Source organism: Colobus angolensis, unplaced genomic scaffold, assembly GCF_000951035.1.
Source record: "Colobus angolensis palliatus isolate OR3802 unplaced genomic scaffold, Cang.pa_1.0 Scaffold80, whole genome shotgun sequence".
Lineage (NCBI taxonomy): Eukaryota > Metazoa > Chordata > Mammalia > Primates > Cercopithecidae > Colobus > Colobus angolensis.
Window position 1 is genome coordinate 1,155,968 of NW_012121821.1, and position 18,936 is coordinate 1,174,903.

The 18,936-nt window shown below is 42.0% G+C and overlaps 1 protein-coding gene across 3 annotated transcripts in view; it reads right to left on the reverse strand.

The window, feature by feature from the left end:
* GNS (glucosamine (N-acetyl)-6-sulfatase) overlaps nucleotides 1-18,936 on the reverse strand; it is a 45,579-nt gene that overhangs the window by 13,481 nt on the left and 13,162 nt on the right. For all 3 annotated transcript variants that reach the window (XM_011929231.1, XM_011929232.1, XM_011929230.1), the window contains 7 exons: nucleotides 18,469-18,534; nucleotides 17,623-17,721; nucleotides 15,645-15,812; nucleotides 13,662-13,744; nucleotides 12,149-12,267; nucleotides 9,755-9,858; nucleotides 1,905-2,006 (listed from right to left, as the gene is read on the reverse strand). In XM_011929231.1, coding sequence (XP_011784621.1) covers nucleotides 1,905-2,006; nucleotides 9,755-9,858; nucleotides 12,149-12,267; nucleotides 13,662-13,744; nucleotides 15,645-15,812; nucleotides 17,623-17,721; nucleotides 18,469-18,534 — 741 coding nt within the window. The remainder of the gene's footprint in view (nucleotides 1-1,904; nucleotides 2,007-9,754; nucleotides 9,859-12,148; nucleotides 12,268-13,661; nucleotides 13,745-15,644; nucleotides 15,813-17,622; nucleotides 17,722-18,468; nucleotides 18,535-18,936) is intronic.

Sequence of the window (18,936 nt, forward strand, 5' to 3'; positions counted from 1 at the left end):
GCAGGGAAATACAAATCAAAACCACAATGAGATACCACCTTCACACCTACTACAATAATCACAAAGACAGATAATAGCAAGTGTTGGCTCACACCCATAATCCCAGCACTTTTGGAGGCTAAAGGGGGAGGATCTTTTTTTTTTCTTCCTTAAAATCTTCTTGGAAAACATGTGAGGATCTCTTGAGCCCAGGAGTTCGAGACCAGTCTGAGCAATGTAGGAAGACCTCATTTCTGCTAAAAAAAAAAAAAATTTGCCAGATGTGGTAGCCAGCCACTGTAGTCCCAGCCACTGGGGGGGGGGGGGCTGTGGTGGGAGGATCCTCTGAGCCTGGGAGACTGAGGCTGCAGTGAGCTGTGATCAGCAACACTTCGCTCCAGCCTCGGTGATAGTGCAAGACTATCTCAAAAACAAAAACATCACAACTGCATTGTTCATAATAGCCAAAGAGTGGAAACAGCCCAAATTATCTGATGAATGGATAAACAAAATGTGATACATTCACGCACAGGTGGTTATTTGGCACTAAAACAGAACAAGGTACTGACACACGTTACAATGATATGATCCAAGAAAACACTATGCTCAGTGAAAAAACCAGTTACAAGAGGCCACATGGTATGTAATTTCATTTATATGAGAAGTTCAGAACAGACAAATCTATACAGACATAAAGTAGATTCGTGGTGGGAAAGGAAGCAACAGATCTAATCAATTCCCTGCACCACAGTTTAATCAATTCTCTACTAGATATGTGGATTTCCAGTTTTCTCCTATTAGAGTGACTACTGTGTCTAGGGGTTTAGGGTGATGAAAATGCTCTTAGATGATGATGGTTGTGACTATACCAACAACTATTGAATTGGACACCTAAAAAATGATTTTATTTTGAGATGGAGTTTCACTCTTGTTGTCCAGGCTGGAGTGCAATGGCGCAATTTCTGCTCACTGCAACCTCCACCTCCTGGATTGAAGTGATTCTCCTGCCTCAGCCTCCCCAGTAGCTGGGATTACAGGTGCCTGCAACCATGCCCAGCTTTTTTGTACTTTTAGTAGAGACGGGTTCACCATTTTGGCCAGGATGGTCTTGAACTCCTGACCCCAGGTAATCCACCCACCTTTGGCCTCCCAAAGTGTTGGGATTACAGGCGTGAGTCACCGCACCCAGCCAACACTTTAAATGAGTGAATTGTATGGTATGGGAATTAAGCTGTTAAAAAATAATTCACCTCATTATTAAACAAACAGATGCACAGTAAGACCAAATGCCACATTTCACTCACCAGACAGGCAGAAGTTAACTTGTCTGACTGTTTTTGACGTATGTACTCTGAAGTGGTATGTCTTATTAAACTAACCTCCTGACAGGTTATACTGATTACACTTGTATGAAAAGTATATAAAGTACTTTCCAAATTCTCAGACTTCTAAAATCTTGGGTGTTTTAAAAATCTTTGCCAGTTCACAGATAGAGGTCTCCTTCAGTTAAGCATTTCCGTGATTATCACTGAAGTAATCTTTTTGCATTTGTTTGCCATTTTTAATTCTTCTACAAGTTGATTAGCCACTTTTTTTGCCCATTTTCCCACTGAGATATTAATCTTTGTTAAGAACTCATGTATTTGGACTAATGACTTTTTACATATGCTGCCAATGTGTTCCCAACCTGTCACCTCTCTTTATTTATGGTGGGTATTCTTGGAGGAGAGCAAAAGAGGGGAGGAAACAGAACTCTCAATTTCACATGTGGTCTAATTTTTTATTTTAGAAAACTCCTTCCCGCCACAAGATTTTCTGCCCCCCAAATTTAATAGTATTATTTAATGTTTAAATTTTTAAGTCTTTACACAACCCAGAATTTATTGCAGTCTTGGCTCAGGCCTGATTGAGGGCTCTATACTTACCAAAATGGGCAAAAAGGACATCCCATCCATCTGTGTCTTATTTAGGTCGTAGCCAGCAATGTCCAAAATAGTAGGACCCAAGTCAATGTTGGCAACCAGCATCTATGAGAAAGAGGCAAAAACAATCTAAAAGACAGCTGGTCTCATTTTCCTTTTCTATCTATACTAAAGTTCTCTTCCCCCCACCCCACCCATGAGAGAACAACACTTACTATTACCTTTTATATAGCCCATGCTTTGGTCTGTTTCATAGATTCAAATATAACTATAATAACTTAAAACAAAATATAAAGTCTTATATGGCTTGTATAATAGTATATCCCCCAGGTAAGTGACATATTTATTCTACCCATTCTGTTATTGATCAAAATGTTTTTTGAAAACTCCTTTGGAACTGCTTTGAGTTTGTTGTGAATCATGAGAAAAATATTGGTCTAATTATTTTATACAAAGTGTCTTACAACTTGATTATTCAGATTAACTAAATTTGACTTCAAATGAACTCCAGACATTTTGGAAGACCTCAAAAATGGAATGTTTGCCACCAATGAGAATTATTAGCTCTTTTTATAGCTTCTCAAAGGGACAACACTGCCAAAATATGTTTGCAACAGGCTGTGAAGGCTGCAGAAAATTTATTCCAAAAATATAGCAATACAAGATTTTTTAAGAGCAAAAAACTTAGATGTTTTCAAACATTCTAGAAACTAAAGGCATTGTCCTATATTTATGCTTTGACTTATTTCCTTGGTTATCAGACTATTTTCCTTCTGTAGACAACGCCTCTACAGGGCCTAATCCAGAGTAGCCTAATAGAAACATAAAGGTGACCCCACATACAATTAAAAATTGTCCAACAACCACATTAAAATAAAAACAGGTAAAACTGTATATATTTTATTTAACCTCCTATAAAAATATCTGAATATTAATATTTCAACATGTAAACAATATTTTTTAAAAAATCAATGAGATTTAACTTTTTGTGAACCAAGTCTTTGAAATCTGGTATTTCACAATAATAACACATCTCCATTTGGACTATCCACATTTCAAGTGCTCAACAGCCACAAGTGGACAGTGCAGGCCTAGACAGAACGTAAGCATAGAAGTCACTTGGTCACAGGCTAGAAAAATCTTCAAGCGCTGAAACACTCCATCGGGGAAACAGAGGAAATGAGAAAAACTGGGAACTACAGTTTACTGTGCCAGGTATTTGACGTTTATTTTCATTTATTCCTCATCACAGTCCTTGGACACAGTATTTATAGGTGAAGAAATGAAACACAAGAAGTGACTGGAGCAAAGTTACCAGCTTATAACTGGAAAAGCCATCACTTACTGACAGGAAATAACAGTCTTCAAAACTGCTGAGAACACTTAGATCATCTTAGGAGAGGCCAAACAGGGAGATAAAACAAAACAAAAACACCCCAGCCCTGCAACTATTAATTTAAAAACAAAACCAAAAGTACACATATGAAAGGCAAAAAAAAAAAAAAAAGTTCAGAATATTATCAGGGGCCAGGTTTCCTGATGGCTAGGACAGCTCTTACAGGGCAGTGATAAATATCCTGGCTCTGAATCAATTAGTCTAACTCTGCAGCTGTCAGGAATTACCGCCCAGAGGCAGACACTTTAGGAGAAAGGCAATCCGTGTGTTACTCAGTGGGGGAAAAACCTCACACACAAAAAACGATGTCTCCAGGGATGATACAAGACCCACTGCTACAGATAACTTTCTTGGTTCCAAATCCCCCAGGCAAACTGAGCAGCTTGGAAAACAGTCATCAAGTGTGAGTGTCAATATGGAAGAGGTCACAGCAGGAAAGGAGGGTCAAAGAGAGACACCATCTCCAGAATGAGATCAAGACAACAAGCCATCTACAGACCCTGAAGTGTGACTAACAGATCTTCAGTGACACCTGTAACATGAATGAGGTGAAGCCAATTCCTCAGATACTATGATGTTCAAGGCAGTTTTAAAAGAAAAGAGGAAACATCAAAAAACCCACAGAGATATAAAATGGTGACGGTCATCCCACCAAAAATTGCAAGAGCCAACACCTGTATAATGGGAGGCTTGCTCCTTTTTTGTTGAGGTGGGGGGAAGCTCTTTCTTTTTGTTTTGTTTGAGACAGGGTCTCATTCTGTCACCCAAGCTGGAGTGCAGTGGCACAATCACAGCTCACTGTGGCCCTGACCTCCCAGATTCAACTGATCCTCCTGCCTCAGCATCCAGAGCAACTGGGACTACAGGTGCACACCATGATGCCCAGCTAATTTTTGTATTATTTATTTTTAGTAGAGATGGGGTTTCTGCCATGTTGCCCGGGCTGGTCTCAAATTTCTGAATTCAAGTGATCCGCCTGCTTTGGCCTCCCAAAGTGCTGGGATTACAGGTGTGAGCCACTGCACCCAGCCGAGGCTCTTTCTAATGGCATTTTGCTCTCTGGAGAGAAAGGGGTAAGATCCAGTGTAAATCCAAAGTCACTAAGATTCAGCACAAGTACCGTAAGCACAAGTCATTCCAGGACTCTTTCTCCCTAGAAATCTATAATTATCACACTCCCCTAAATATAATGGATAAACTGCCTCCTCTTCTAGAATGTTATCTGAATAAGCAGACAGTCTCAAAATTAGCATAGTATATCGGGAGATGGGAGACTTCTAGCAAACAGCAAGTATGAATGAAGAGTTAAAAAGAATTACACCTACCTCTGGTTTTTATATAACTAAGAATTTGGATGGATTCAACCATCAATTGATGACTTTGAGAAACATTAGTTTCAGGGTATTGCTTTTGTCTAGTAAAAATATAAAAATTCATTTATGGGCTGAGCACAGTGGCTCTCGCTGGTAATCCCAGCTCTTTGGGAGGCCAAGGCAGGAGGATCACTTGAGCTCAAGAGGCCAAGGCTGCAGTGAGCCATGTTTGATTCACCACATTCCAATCTGGGTGAGAGAGTGCCTATCTCAAACAAACAGAAAATTCATTTACGGATTGGAACAGAAAAAGCTTTGACAAGACCAAAAATATATTTTTTGAGGCAGATTTTTTGCTCTGTTGCCCAGGATGGAGTGCAATGGTGAGATCTCGGCTCACTGCAACCTCCACCTCCTGGGTTCAAGCAATACTCTTGCTTTTACCTCCCAAGTAGTTGGGATTACAGGCACCCGCCACCACACCTGGCTTATGTTTTTGTTTTTTTTTTTTTTTTTGAGACAGAGTCTCGCTTTGTCTCCCAGGCTGGAGTGCAGTGGCACGATCTCAGCTCACCACAAGCTCCACATCCCGGGTTCACGCTGTTCTCCTGCCTCAGCCTCCTGAGTAGCTGAGACTACAGGTGCCCATCGCCAAGACTGGCTAAATTTTTTGTATTTTTAGCGGAGATGAGGTTTCACCATGTTAGTCAGGATGGTCTCGATCTCCTGACCTCATGATCCACCCGCCTTGGCCTCCCAAAGTGCTGGGATTACAGGCGTGAGCCACCGTGTCCAGCCTAATTTTTGTATTTTTAGTAGAGACAAGGTTTCACCATGTTGGCCAGACTGGTCTCGAATTCTTGACCTCAGGTGATCTACCTGTCTTGTCCTCCCAAAGTGCTAGGATTACAGGCATGAGCCACTGTGCCCAGCCAAAAAAATAAATTATTTGATAAATCACACTCTCTCAGGTTGAGAATGTTCTTAGCAATCAAGTATATAAATATCCTAATCAAATGAAAGTCCTTAGAAAACCCTGGGGTAGACTGGCTGTGGTGGCTCATGCCTGTAATGAGGGGAGGAGGGCTGATTGCTTGAGCCCAGTGTTCCAGAACAGCCTGGGCAATGTAATGAAACTCCATCTCTACAAAAAAAACAAAAAACAAAAAACAAAAAACAAAAAAAACATACACACAAAACAAAAATTAGCTGGGCATGGTGGTGTGCACCTAAGGTCCCAGCTACTCAGGAGGCTGAGGTAGGATGATCACCTGAGCCTGGGAGGTGGAGGATGCAGTGAGCCAAGATTATGCCACCGCGCTCCAGCCTAAGTTACAGAGCAAGACTCTGTCTCAAAACAAACAAACAAACAAATAAACACTCTTGGGGCTTAAATCAAGGGGTATCATGCATTGAACCTGCTTATTCTTGCTCTGAAAGAATGACACTGTTGCATAATTACTGAAAAGAACAAGATGGCAATGGGCTCTCAGAACACATCAGGTTTTCAGACAGACACCCAAACCCTGATGTTGAATTTCTGTAGAGTTATCAAAGAAAAGGCTCCAAGCACACCAGGAAGCACCCCAAATCCACTTAGTGAAAAGCACTGTAACTGCATGAAAAAGTGCAGAATCCCATTATCTTGGTTGCTTCAGCTGGACCTGCCCCTCAGTTCCAGTTTTCCTGACAAGGAAGAAAGTGGGTTCCACCTGACAATGGAGGCTTAACATCCTCTTATTTTCACAAAACTAGGGGAACCAAGGCTGATTTTGTCCAAAGCCAATAGGTGGTCTTCCTGACTACCCAGCCCACTTCTATTTCCCTGGGACCACGCTATATCATTCTAGTTTTCCTACTAACCTTTTTCTTTCTAGAATTCCTTTTGCAGAACTTCTACCACCAAAGCTAAACTAGTCAGAGGAGAAAACGTCAAGAGCCAGTCTTTGACATCTATACATACGACCTTGTCCCAGTTCTCCCGCACAGCCAACACACAGCTAAGTCCACCAGTCAGTTAAATGTGCACTGATCTGGCTGTCGAGGCTGCTGACAGCTCAGCTCATTATGCCCAACTCACAAGCCAGTGCCACTCACACAGAACGGCTGGTACTGAGACAACTGTGCTGCCAACACATGATACATCACCCATCATCTCTGACATTCTCTGTGCCAGGGGAAAGCTGGGGCATTTCATGCTTCTCAAATTACACCTGTCAATGCAGCAATGTACAAACACATGGGATCTGAGAATGCACAGACTTAACTTTCAGTCCCTGATCTGCCGCTTATTTGCAACCTTGGCAAAAATCCATTCAACTAATGTGGATGTTCCCCAGTGTATGTTAGGGGCTGGATATTTTAAGTTTAGATAGTTCCTCTTTTCTAGGACATCCTAGACTAAAAAAGACAAACTCAATAGGGTGTGACAAGTGTGAGGCCAGCTGGGAACATATAGGAAGGGCATCTACCCCACATGGGAGCAGAAGTATGAAGTGACTTCCCAGAGGGAGCCCTAAACCAAAGCCCTAAAGGACAATTAACTTGGCCAGCTGAAGGGGGTGCGAGACGGGCATTGCAGAAAGAAGGAACAGTCACTTGTACAAAGGCCAGGAGGTGAGAGAGAAGGTCCACTTAGGAAGTACAAGGAGTTCAGTACAACTGCTACCTTCTGTCTCTTGAACAAGCCTAGCTTATCCTTACATCTGAGCCTTTGCATTTACCGTACTGCTCAGGACACTATTCCCACAGATCTCTGCATGGCTAAATCCTTCGCAACATCCACGTCTGCTCAAATGCCTCAGAGGCTTTCACCAACCACTGTAGCTTAAATATCTTGTGCTCCCTGACACAGGGATTTAAGAACTGATCTTGTGGCCAGGCGCAGTGGCTCATGCCTGCAATCCCAGCACTTTGGGAGAAGGCGGGCAGATCACAAGGTCAGGAGATTGAGACCCTATCTCTACTTAAAAAAAAAAAAAAGGCCGGGCGCAGTGGCTCAAGCCTGTAATCCCAGCACTTTGGGAGGCCGAAACGGGCGGATCACGAGGTCAGGAGATCGAGACCATGCTGGCTAACACGGTGAAACCCCGTCTCTACTAAAAAAATACAAAAAACTAGCTAGGCGAGGTGGCGGGCGCCTGTAGTCCCAGCTACTCGGAAGGCTGAGGCAGGAGAATGGCATAAACCCAGGAGGCGGAGCTTGCAGTGAGCAGAGATCACACCACTGCACTCTAGCCTGGGCAACAGAGCGAGACTCCATCTCAAAAAAAAAAAAAAAAAAAAACCCAACAACAAAACTGATTTTGTTTGATTGCTCCTTGCCATGTGCAAGGCTCCTTGGTGTACTGGCAAAGAAGATAATAAATACTTGTTGACTGAGCTATAATGTAATGGTTAAGTATACAGACTTTGGAGCCAGACTGCCCCAGTTCAAATGCAGGGCTCTGCTGCTTTTTAGCTATGTGATCTTCAGCAAACAACTTCTCTGCTTCCGTTTTCCTCATCTGCAAAACAGGGATAACAGTACCTCTATCTCATCAACTGTGAGGATTGAGTGAGTTGAATCAGGTAATACACTTAGAATAGCACCTGTCCCATACTAAACAATACATGTTAGCTACATTGTTGAAATGGCTTCTCAGGAACCAGACTTCATTTAGATTGCTTAGAGAAGGTGAAGTTTCTGATTTTTAACATTTAGATGGCAATGTTAACTTAAAGAAAAAAAGGAACAATTTTTTCCACAGGCAGCTGGCCGACACATTTCACTATGATCTCACTCAGCCTCCTTCCCATGTGGGCTGAGGTAGCCCTGCTCCTAAAAACAGAACATGGCTGCTGACATGGTCTCCTCAATCAGTTCCAGACAACAACCTCGAGAAAACACTTTTAAGATTTAATGGTCTTCCAAACTTGCTTATCTCCTTTGAAAGAGGGAGCCTGTTTAGAAGGCACTGAAATTTGTAGGGAAAGTGACTAGCTTTAGGAACGTGGGTCTTAAGAGAAAAACACAAAAGGTAATTATGAAGGCCATTTTACCCTTCCAAGAGAATTTTAACAGAACTCCATCAAGAGTGTTGTAAAAGGAAATAAGTGAAAAATAGACATTTTAAACAAGTAAACATCAAGCTCCAAAATTAAAGTACCCAATATACCCAGAAAGTCTGGCCCATTTAAAAACCCACTTAGCAATTTCAGCTTAAAGTGTGTATTTGTTCATCTTCTTTGGTCTCTCAGAACTGGGACTGACATTGAAATTGGGATATCAGAAAGGAGAGAAGACATAGCTGGTGGAGCCTGTCAATTCTTTTCTCCTGAGTGTTGGAGGACAGTATTTTGGATGAGGATGACCGTTAGGAACAAAGTGCCTCAGCATTAGGTACCATGTTTGGAAAAAGACACTGAAACCGAATGGCAATGACAACAGAACAATGTGGCATATTATGGCAGTTCTAGGGAGAGAACCAAGAAAGCAACAAAGCATTCATAAGGAAGAGCCTGGCACAGGGAAAGACTAATTCCTAGAAGACATGTTTTTGATAGCCTTATACTCAAAGCGAGGTCAGGCCAACAGCAGACATCACCCGGGAGCTGGTCAGAAATGGAGATGCAGAATCTGCATTTTAACCAGATCCCCAGGGGATTCACAGAAAAGCCAGAGGAGCTCTGCTCTACAAGGCAGTGGGCCCCAAACCAGGCTGCCTCTCAGAATCACCTGTAAACTTCGAAAAGAAAAAAGGCAGATGCTGGGTCCCTATTCCAGACCAAGTGAGTCAATCACACTCTTTCTGGATATTGCCCAAGCATGTAGCATTTCCATCTTCAGTTTTGGAGGGCAATCTTGATGTACACCCTCTTTTGAGAGTCACTGCTCCAGAACAAAGATCCAGTCTCAAAAGACAAAGAAAAGCTACGCATCCTAATGGGACATGTACATGTGGGGTGAAAATACAGATATAGAGAGCAGTGGGAAGTTAAGGGGAAAAAAAAAAAAAGGAATCACTATTTCCACTTAAAAGCTCTGCTGCTGCTCAGCCCTAGTGGGAAGAGGAACTGAACCCAATCTTCTCTCAGGAGGAAACACCTTATTTTCTCAGGCCAAATGCCTACCTGTCCACAGCACCAGCTTACCAGGCACCTACCTTGCTTGTCTGATTTGGTTTGATCCCAGGCCCTCGAACCAACAGTGGAACTTTGATATCAAACTCATACAGCTGTCTCTTGTCTATTGGCAAGGAAAACTGTCCTGAAAATAAAACACACAAGGTAAAGATGGAGCCAAGATAGGGGCCTTGCTCATGTTATGTTTCACTCATTTAATCCACAGCCAACACTAAAACAACTTTGTTCTACTGATTCTGGTGTTTTAATAGAAAGCTGAAATTTGCCTAGAGACATCTCTTGTTACTACAAGGCAGGAAAACAACGAATTTATCTTCTCTAAATAAATGACTAGAAGGGACTCCCTGGCTTATGACAGGACAAAATGAGCAAAAATAACGACAGGGAAGTATTGAAACACAAATACATAAAAAATTATGCATGCTACTCAGCCTCATCACAACTGAAGTTCACTCCAAAAACTGTCAAATAAACAAACAAAAACACCTATCCTGTGTTTCCTGAATAAACTGCATCTCAAAACAACCAAATAATTGGTAAGGGGAAGTAGTTCTCTGAGGAATTCCAGCTAATAAACACAAAAGAAAGGACAGGATTACAAAATCAACATTTTGCAGTTTCTGAGGGAATAATGAATTTAGGCAACAATCATCAATGGAATAACAGAAAAGCTCAGAGGAAGAGCTCAGGCTGAAACCACCTGACCCATCAATCACCAGCACCCCAAAAACAGTACAGCCAGATGCCTCGGGCCTCATGACATGATGCAATAGGAAGAACACACCAGCAGGCGAGGATGCACCATCACCTGAAAATGCAAATTTCCATCAAGTTCCGAATCTAACTACCAATCTGTAAGAAATGCTGACTAGAGATGAACAAGTTAAGGCACTAAAAGACAGCAGTTAGTCAAATTCAGAATGTGAGACATTCTAATGGACAAAAGACCCACTTCTCCCTGTAAATTCATGGCAAATGACAAGAGTTAGGAGACACAATAACTAGAGGTAGTATGTGGACTTTGTCTGCATCTTTTTTTTTTTTTTTTTTTTGATGGAATCTCGCTCTGTCACCCACGCTGGAGTGCAGTGGCATGATGTCGGCTCACTGCAACCTCCGCCTCCTGGATTCAAGCGATTCTCCTGCCTCAGCCTCCTGAGTAGCTGGGACTACAGGCATGTGCCATCACGCCTGACTAATTTTTATATTTTTAGTAGAGAAAGAGTTTTGCCATGTTGGCCATGCTGATCTGGAACTCCTGTGATCCAGACTCAGGTGATCCACCTGCCTTGGCCTCTCAAAGTGCTAGGATTATAGGTGTGAGCCACTGTGGCTGGCGGTCTGCATCTTGATACATAATAACCAGAGTCAGATGCATAATCTGGTGTTGAATCCTGGAGTCATGTGTATGGGAGTTGCTTCAAAACCTAGCAACAAAAGAAAAACACAGGGAGAGTAGGAAGAATTCAAAAGACTGGCCTCATGCAGCTGAAAATCTAAGTCGGATAATGGGGGCTATTTTACTATTCTCTACTTTGTGTTTAAAAATATTCACAGGCCGGGCATGTGGCTCACGTCTGTACTCCTAGCGCTTAGGGAGGCTGAGGTAGGCAGATTACCTGAGGTCAGGAGGTCAAGACCCGTCTGGCCAACATGGTAAAAACCCATCTCTACTAAAATACAAAAATTGGTCAGGCGTGGTGGCATGTGCCTATAGTCTCCAGTACTCGAGAGGTTGAGGCAGGAGAATCGCTTGAATCTAGGAGACGGAGGTTGCTGTGAGCCGAAATCATGGCGCTACTACACACCAGCCTGGGTGAGAGAGTGAGATTCTGTCCCCCCACTTCTCCCCATCAAAAAAAAAATCACAATAATGCATTAATGCCTAAGCGATCTCCTCCTATGCAAGCAAGTCTCAAGTGAATCCCGTTCAAGTGGACATTTATATATGTGGAAAGAAGAAAATGTTTGCTTTTAACAACAGAAGGTCCAAGTAGAAAGCATGAAAGTCAAGGACACAGAGCTGACTCATCCTGTAGCTTTTGAAAAAAACCAAAAACACCCAAAAAACAAATTCCATGAATGGCAAGAAAGTTTTCCCCACAAGACAACCTTCTTTTGGTCTTCCTGTCTCAAATGCCTTCCACACGGCCTGCCTCCAACCCATCAAGCTCATGCTCTGCCCCTACTCTAGAACACCATGTCATCTTGCGTGTGAAACAGCAAATAAAAAAACCTGGTTTCTCCATGTGTGAATGATGTGGTGCTCCAACTGGAGGGGTCCTGAGGGCAAGATCCTCCCTCTGGCATGTTCAGTTATAACAAGACTAGAACTCCCTGCCAGGGCTCATTGGGTGAAAAAGGAAAGACATATATTCTCAAAGATCACAGCAGTACCTAACCCTGCCTCTGACCTGTGTGATAGCCATTGTCTGAGGTATAGAAGATGTAAGTGTTGTTGAGCTCCCCGGTGAACTCCAATCTCTTGACCAGTTTCTCCACAAGGTCATCAACTGAGAGGAGAGTTTGCCACCTGGATGTGAACAGAAGGTAGAAATGGGACTTTAGGGGCAATGGCTGAGGTATCACTATCTTGCCAAAAAAACAAACAAGGAAACAAAAAAAAAACAACCAAAAACAAAGACACCCCCATTTAAAAAAAAGAAAAAACCCAAAATACTCTCCCCCAAAACTCAAATCCCCAATCTCCATTCCCCAGACCTTCCCATTGTAAAAAACAGATTAGAAAATTCCAGAACAGCCAGGCGCGGTGGCTCACGCCTGGAATCCCAGCACTTTGGGAGGTCGAGGTGGGCGGATCACGAGGTCAGGAGATCGAGACCATCCTGGCTAACACAGTGAAACCCCGTCTCTACTAAAAATACAAAAAAATTAGCCGGGCGTAGTGGCAGGCGCCTGTAGTCCCAGCTACTTGGGAGGCTGAGGCAGGAGAATGGCGTGAACCCGGGAGGCGGAGCTTGCAGTGAGCCGAGACCGCGCCACTGCACTCCAGCCTGGGCGGCAGAACGAGACTCCGTCTCAAAAAAAAAAAAAAAAAGAAAATTCCAGAACATAATTCATTCCAAAGTTAATTGTTTCCAAAGAAATAAACTCGTTTTTAAATAACCCGTAAGCTTTACTTTTTATTGCCAATAGTGATGAGAGTAGAGACAAACAGAAGAAAGAGTTGTCCATTCTCAGTACTGGGTACTACAGATTAATTCAGATAGGCCTGTGCTACAAAAAAGCTTAAGATGTTTGAACTAGGAGCTGGCAAACTATGACTCATGGGCCGAAGCTTGCCCACTATCTGTTTTTATAAAGTTTTATTGGACCACAACCATGCTCATTCATTTACATATTACACAGGGCTGCTTTTGTGCTACAACAGCAGAGCTGAGTAGTTGTGACAGAATGTATGACCTGCAAGCCTATTAATATTTACTATCTGCCCCTTTACAGAAAAAGTTTGCTTATCCCTGGTCTACACTAAACACTTCCTAAGAGAAAGTAATGGATTTTTAAAAATTGAATTAAGATAATTTCTTGAAAATTCCAAAAGGCAAGGGCAAATATTTTGAACTTGTCTAAGCTTTTGGGTCATTTGTCACAGATGACAATGGGTGCTCTCAACCAAGTAACCTTTTCTTTAAAGCAGGAGAAAAAAATTCTACCACATGGTTCAGGTTTGCAATACTTTTGCCAAGTCCTAAAAATGGGCAGTCTAACTAGTACTGGGGTCCAAAGGCCACCTCACTGAGTGTAAAGGAATGTCTCTGCTTCTGGTGCCCCATTGAAGCCTCTCTCCCACTGACCTGCTTCCCTCTGTTTTTGTTTCAGAGACAACAATGTGGTGGTCCCCTCTTCATGAGCTGATTTGTAGAGTCCTTAAAACAACTCAGATTGTTATGTAGCAGCAGCTCTTACCTTTTCCTAAATGCATTATCTAAAAACTGTATTGAAGAATTAGTCATTGGAGTCTTGGCTTGCCTAATTAACCAGTGCTTGTTCTAAAATTTAGAAGAAAAAAATGTTAACACCACAGTCAAACAAACTACTGGATTACTAGAGTAGATAATAAATAGAATCATTTCACTCATACTTCAGCAAGAATGAACTAATTGGAACCTGCTTAAGCAACTTCAGCCCTTCTCTCCCTTCCTGCGTTCCTAAAATAGAAATTTCTGCAGATTAACTCAATCTCTCATTCTTCAGCTTCCCAGCACCTCCCAAACCATAAAAGGTCTTGGCTCCTCTGTTAGCAGCATTAAGAAATTTTAGAGGATGTCACTGGGAAACTACTGGCTAAAACAAGATTACATTTACAACTCTGATTGTATGTCTTTGGTCTATTACAATTACAAAATGGGCAAGTAACTTTACCCTTTCTCTAAGTTGCTTTTTTTTGAGACAGGTGGAGGTGGCATTGAGCCAAGATTGCACCACTGCACTCCAGCCCAAGGCCAAGCTGGAGTGCAGTGGCGCCCATCTCGGCTCACTGCAACCTGTGCCTCCCGGATTCATGTGATTTTCATGCCTCAGCCACCCGAGTAGCTGGGATTACAGGCGTGCATTACGTCTGTCTAATTTTTGTATTTTCAGTAGAGATGGGGTTTCATCATGTTTGCCAGGCTGGTCTTGAACTCCTGGCCTCAAGTGATCCTCTTGCCTTGGCCACCCAAAGTGCTGGGATTACAAGCATAAGCCACCGCACCTGGTCTGCCTTCCTCTAAGTTTTGCCTAGCCAAGATGTCAGTCACCCTAGATCCTAAGGAAAAATATTATTACAGCAATTTCCTAAAACTTCAAGTATAAATCTGGAGGGCCCTCCCATTTAAACATAAACATCCCCATATACTATTCTCTCTTCTATTTGTAAACCCCTAAGCCACCATATCTCAAACTATGCTCCTCAAAGTGTTATTAAGTTTGGGAAATGCTATATAGCATATTCTCCTGCTAGAAATCCACATTTGATCATGAATAACTCTGAGAAGTCCTGCAGAGGAGTGACTTATTTAACTCAAACTTTCCAAACTTACTTGACCATGGGAACTTTTTATTAACTTCTTTTGGAACACAGATTGCGAATGGTCCTCTAATTTAAAACCCAGTTCACTCAGCTTTGAAATTGTATTTAACAAGCACTTGCCCATAACGTGCCAGGCAATATGCTAATTGTTTCTATGTACTTGAATTCATACAGTAGTTCATAAGGGATCAAGAGCTCCCACTTCACATGAAAAAATGCAGTTAAGCGTTGTGCTCATGGTCAGAACTGTGGTAGAAAGTGGTAGTTCTGAGTTTGACTTTATGACTCCTTCTTTCTATAACCTTACAAGCGATTACAATTTCTGGATAACAGACCTGAGGCAATGGAGGCCTTCCATCTTTGAACCAGGGAACTGTCTATACACCAAGCCAAGGGAAGTATAAGTAATTGGCACATGAGGCAAACATACGGGTTGTTGTGGCTTTTAATCATGTCACCTGGTTCATTTTTCCATTCAACTTCCCTTTCCATCCATATTGCTCTGTGCCACTCCTTCTTCCCATGCCTCAAAGGCTAGTGAGGGCCACCAGGAGGCTGGTGCAGTCCCGGCTATGCCAGGAGGGAGGAGAGCCTGCACAGAGGTTACCAGGGGAGCCTGAGTGATATGCCTGTAAATTGGGAAAGATGGCATTCTTTACCATTCCCTGTCAACTCTCCAGCTGCTCACTGGATGTGTAGCAGGAACTTTATCTGTACTTGCAATGAAAGTATACTATCGGTTGTAATAGGGACAGATGCAATTACCTCTAAAACTTTGTGAAGAAAAACCCACTGCATGGCTCAAAGGCTTCCTGACAAGTATATCATATAGTTAATTATACTGAGTACGGCTGAATACAAGGGATGGGGGAAGCTACCGTTCCATGGATGTTGAAGTTCTTGTTTCTTGGTGCAAAGACATTCTGGAAGGCCTTCTGGTACTGAGGTGCAGCTGTCCAAGGTGAATGAGGCGCTGGAGTGGCGATCATCATGAAGAAGGGCTCAAAGTTGGACTTGTAGTCCAGAAAGTCCAAGGAGACATTAGCCTGACACATAAAAAGATTTGTCATCTCCTACCTTACCCAACAGATGAGTATTTAATAGATAAATGTCTTCTGGTGAGCAGATAGCACAGGGTCTTACTAGCTTTTAAGCAATCTTAGCACATGATCTCATGTCATAGCCATTTGCAAGCATATTGTTGGAATAAATATATTTAGTTTTTAGGCAATACTTTAAAGACTGAAAAGCATACCAACATAAGAAGGCAATGAAGATCTTGATGATTTTATATGACCTAGAAATCATGTCTCCCACAAAGAAGGAAACAGTAACTTGGCCATTTTAGTATTAACTTACACTAATGGAGATTATGGTATCTACATGTGATGCCTTAAAGGATGTAAAAAGAGAGTCAACTTAAAACAGTGGGAAAGGTAGATTAAGTTACCTTAACCTTATGAAAATATGTAGAAAGTAGATGTCATAAATTATGCACTGAAGTAGTTAAGCGAATAACATTAGATTCAAATACATCCCACTAGGGCTTTAATACAAGGACTTACATTTTTCCTTTGCTTATCAGAAGATACTTTATGAAAATGAAAGCATGCAGGCCAGGCGTGGTGGCTCAAGCCTGTAATCCCAGCATTTTGGGAGGCCGAGACGGGCGGATCACGAGGTCAGGAGTTCGAGACCATCCTGGCTAACACGGTGAAACCCCATCTCTACTAAAAAATACAAAAAGCTAGCCGGGCGAGGTGGCGGGCACCTGTAGTCCCAGCTACTCGGGAGGCTGAGGCAGGAGAATGGCGTAAACCCGGGAGGCGGAGCTTGCAGTGAGCTGAGATCCGGCCACTGCACTCCAGCCCGGGCGACAGAGCGAGACTCCGTCTCAAAAAAAAAAAAAAAAGAAAATGAAAGCATGCTACATATATATTGTTTTCCATTGTTCTGAAGTAATTTCATTTATTCCCAACACTAACTCAAAAGATACTGACTGTATCTATCTCCTATAACCCCTCCATCTACCTTTCACTCCAGTCCTATCAGCTTCCTTGTGGTTTCTCAAATATGCCAGGTACACTCCTGCCTCAGGGCCCTCCCACTTACTGTTTCCTGACTCTGTAGCACTCTTCCCCGGATCTGCACAGCTCATTCTCACCTACTTCGAGTTTCTGCTTAAATGTTATCTAAGTAACCTCATATCCTAACTTACTTCTCTAACTGATCACCAGCTAATGACACAACACATAAGACTGTGTGTGTGTAAGTAAAATTACCTTCCACAGAATCAGGGACTTTGCTTCATTTACTGCTGAATACTGGCTACACTAGGTGCTGAACTATTGAGTGAATGAATATATAATACTATGGAAGACTGTCGTTAGAAATGCCTCAGAATAGGGAAGTCCCAATTTAACCTGCTTTCAGTAATTTTTATATATAAATACCCAATGCCCAAATAAATCCAGTATCCCTATCCCTCCATCCTTATAATGGGGCCTGTGAAGCTGCCATCTTGTAGCTTGTGAGTAAAACTGGGGTCAAGAGTAGGTACCCTTACAAAGTAAAACCTCTACAAAGTAATCTCTATAGTCGACGAGATTAACCTTTGGAAAAGGGATTTGTTGCTGGAATTTCAAGAGCATTAGATCTGAGCCTGGCTTATACACAAAGAAAACACCCTCAGGAGTTTGTAATCAGCTGGAAATACTCTTGGGCAGTTAGACCAGGTTACTGTGCATTTATATTACCCAACACAAACAAATACGATTATAGGTTTTCTAGGCAGAGTCTTCAATCAAATGTGAGCCAACCCTGTAAGGACAGAGCTACAGGGCTTCTGCAACTCACCAAAACATCTGTCAGGTAGTCCACGCTATAGTTTTCACCATGCTTCCGTGCCTTCCCATTGATAGACAAGGTGTAATTATAATACTTAGAATTCTTTTCCTATTAAAAAGAGGAAAGTCAAATTTGTTACGAGGTCAGTGCACAAAGTAGAAGTCTGAATCCATGCTGGGCTAAATTATACTCTGAGCAGTGATAAGACATTAAAAAGAGTCAATACTGAATTGGATTTTTTGACTAGGGTTTTATTAAAGACAAGCATAGTTTCAATTATACATTCTAGTTAAAAAGCCAGAAGTAGATCAGGTAGAAAAGCAAACTACTTTGCTAAACCATGTACAATGCAGGAAAAACATCCCAGAAAAAAGGACTGACTCACAAGTCAATAGACGTTTTTTTGTTTTGTTTTGTTTTGTTTTTTTAAATACGAGACGGGGTCTCTCTCTGATGCCCAGACTGGAATGCAGTGGTACAATCATAGCTCACTGCAGCCTCAAATTCCTGAGCTCAAGTGATCTTCTTGCTTCAGCTTCCTGAGCAGCTAGGACTACAGGCACATGCCACCACACCTAGCTAATTTTAAAATTTTTTGTTGAGATGGGGGTCTTGCCATTTTGCCCAGGCTGGTCTCGAACTCCTGAACTCAAGAGATCCTCCTGTCTCTGCCTCCCAAAGTGTTGGGATTCTAGGCATGAGCCACTACACCTGGCCACAAGTCAATAAATTTTAAGGTTTTAAAATCACTGATTGTAATAGCAAATAAAGTTATGTCAATATCAGAGCTAAATTAAACATATTCTGCATCTGTAGGGCTGCATATAATTGTCACTGACTTCAAAAATCACTTACCAAGGCATACCAGTAACTCCAACCCAGAGGAACGTGTTCTAGTCCACCTGCATCTGGGGCTCCGTACTGAAAAGCAAGACAAGTAGGGACAGTTACAAGTCCTTAGATATGACCAGACCAGAAAGAAACAGGAAATTTTAGAATCTTTTTAGACCAGTGCCTGAAACACAGTAGGTACCTAATTTCCCCAAACAGACACTAGTCAAAAATAAACTCTAATAATCCTAGGAACTTCTAAAGCCGGAGTTGGCAAACTACAGCCAGTGAGCCAAATCTGGCCTGATGACTTCTGTACGAACAGCAAGCTAAGAATTTGTTTTAACAATTTTCAGATATAAAAGTTAATCAAAATAAGAATATTTTGTGAAATGTGACAATTATATAAATTCAAATTTTAATAATGATAAAGAGTTTTATTGGAAGACAGCCACATTCCTTTACATAGTTTAGTGTCTGTGGCTGCTTTCA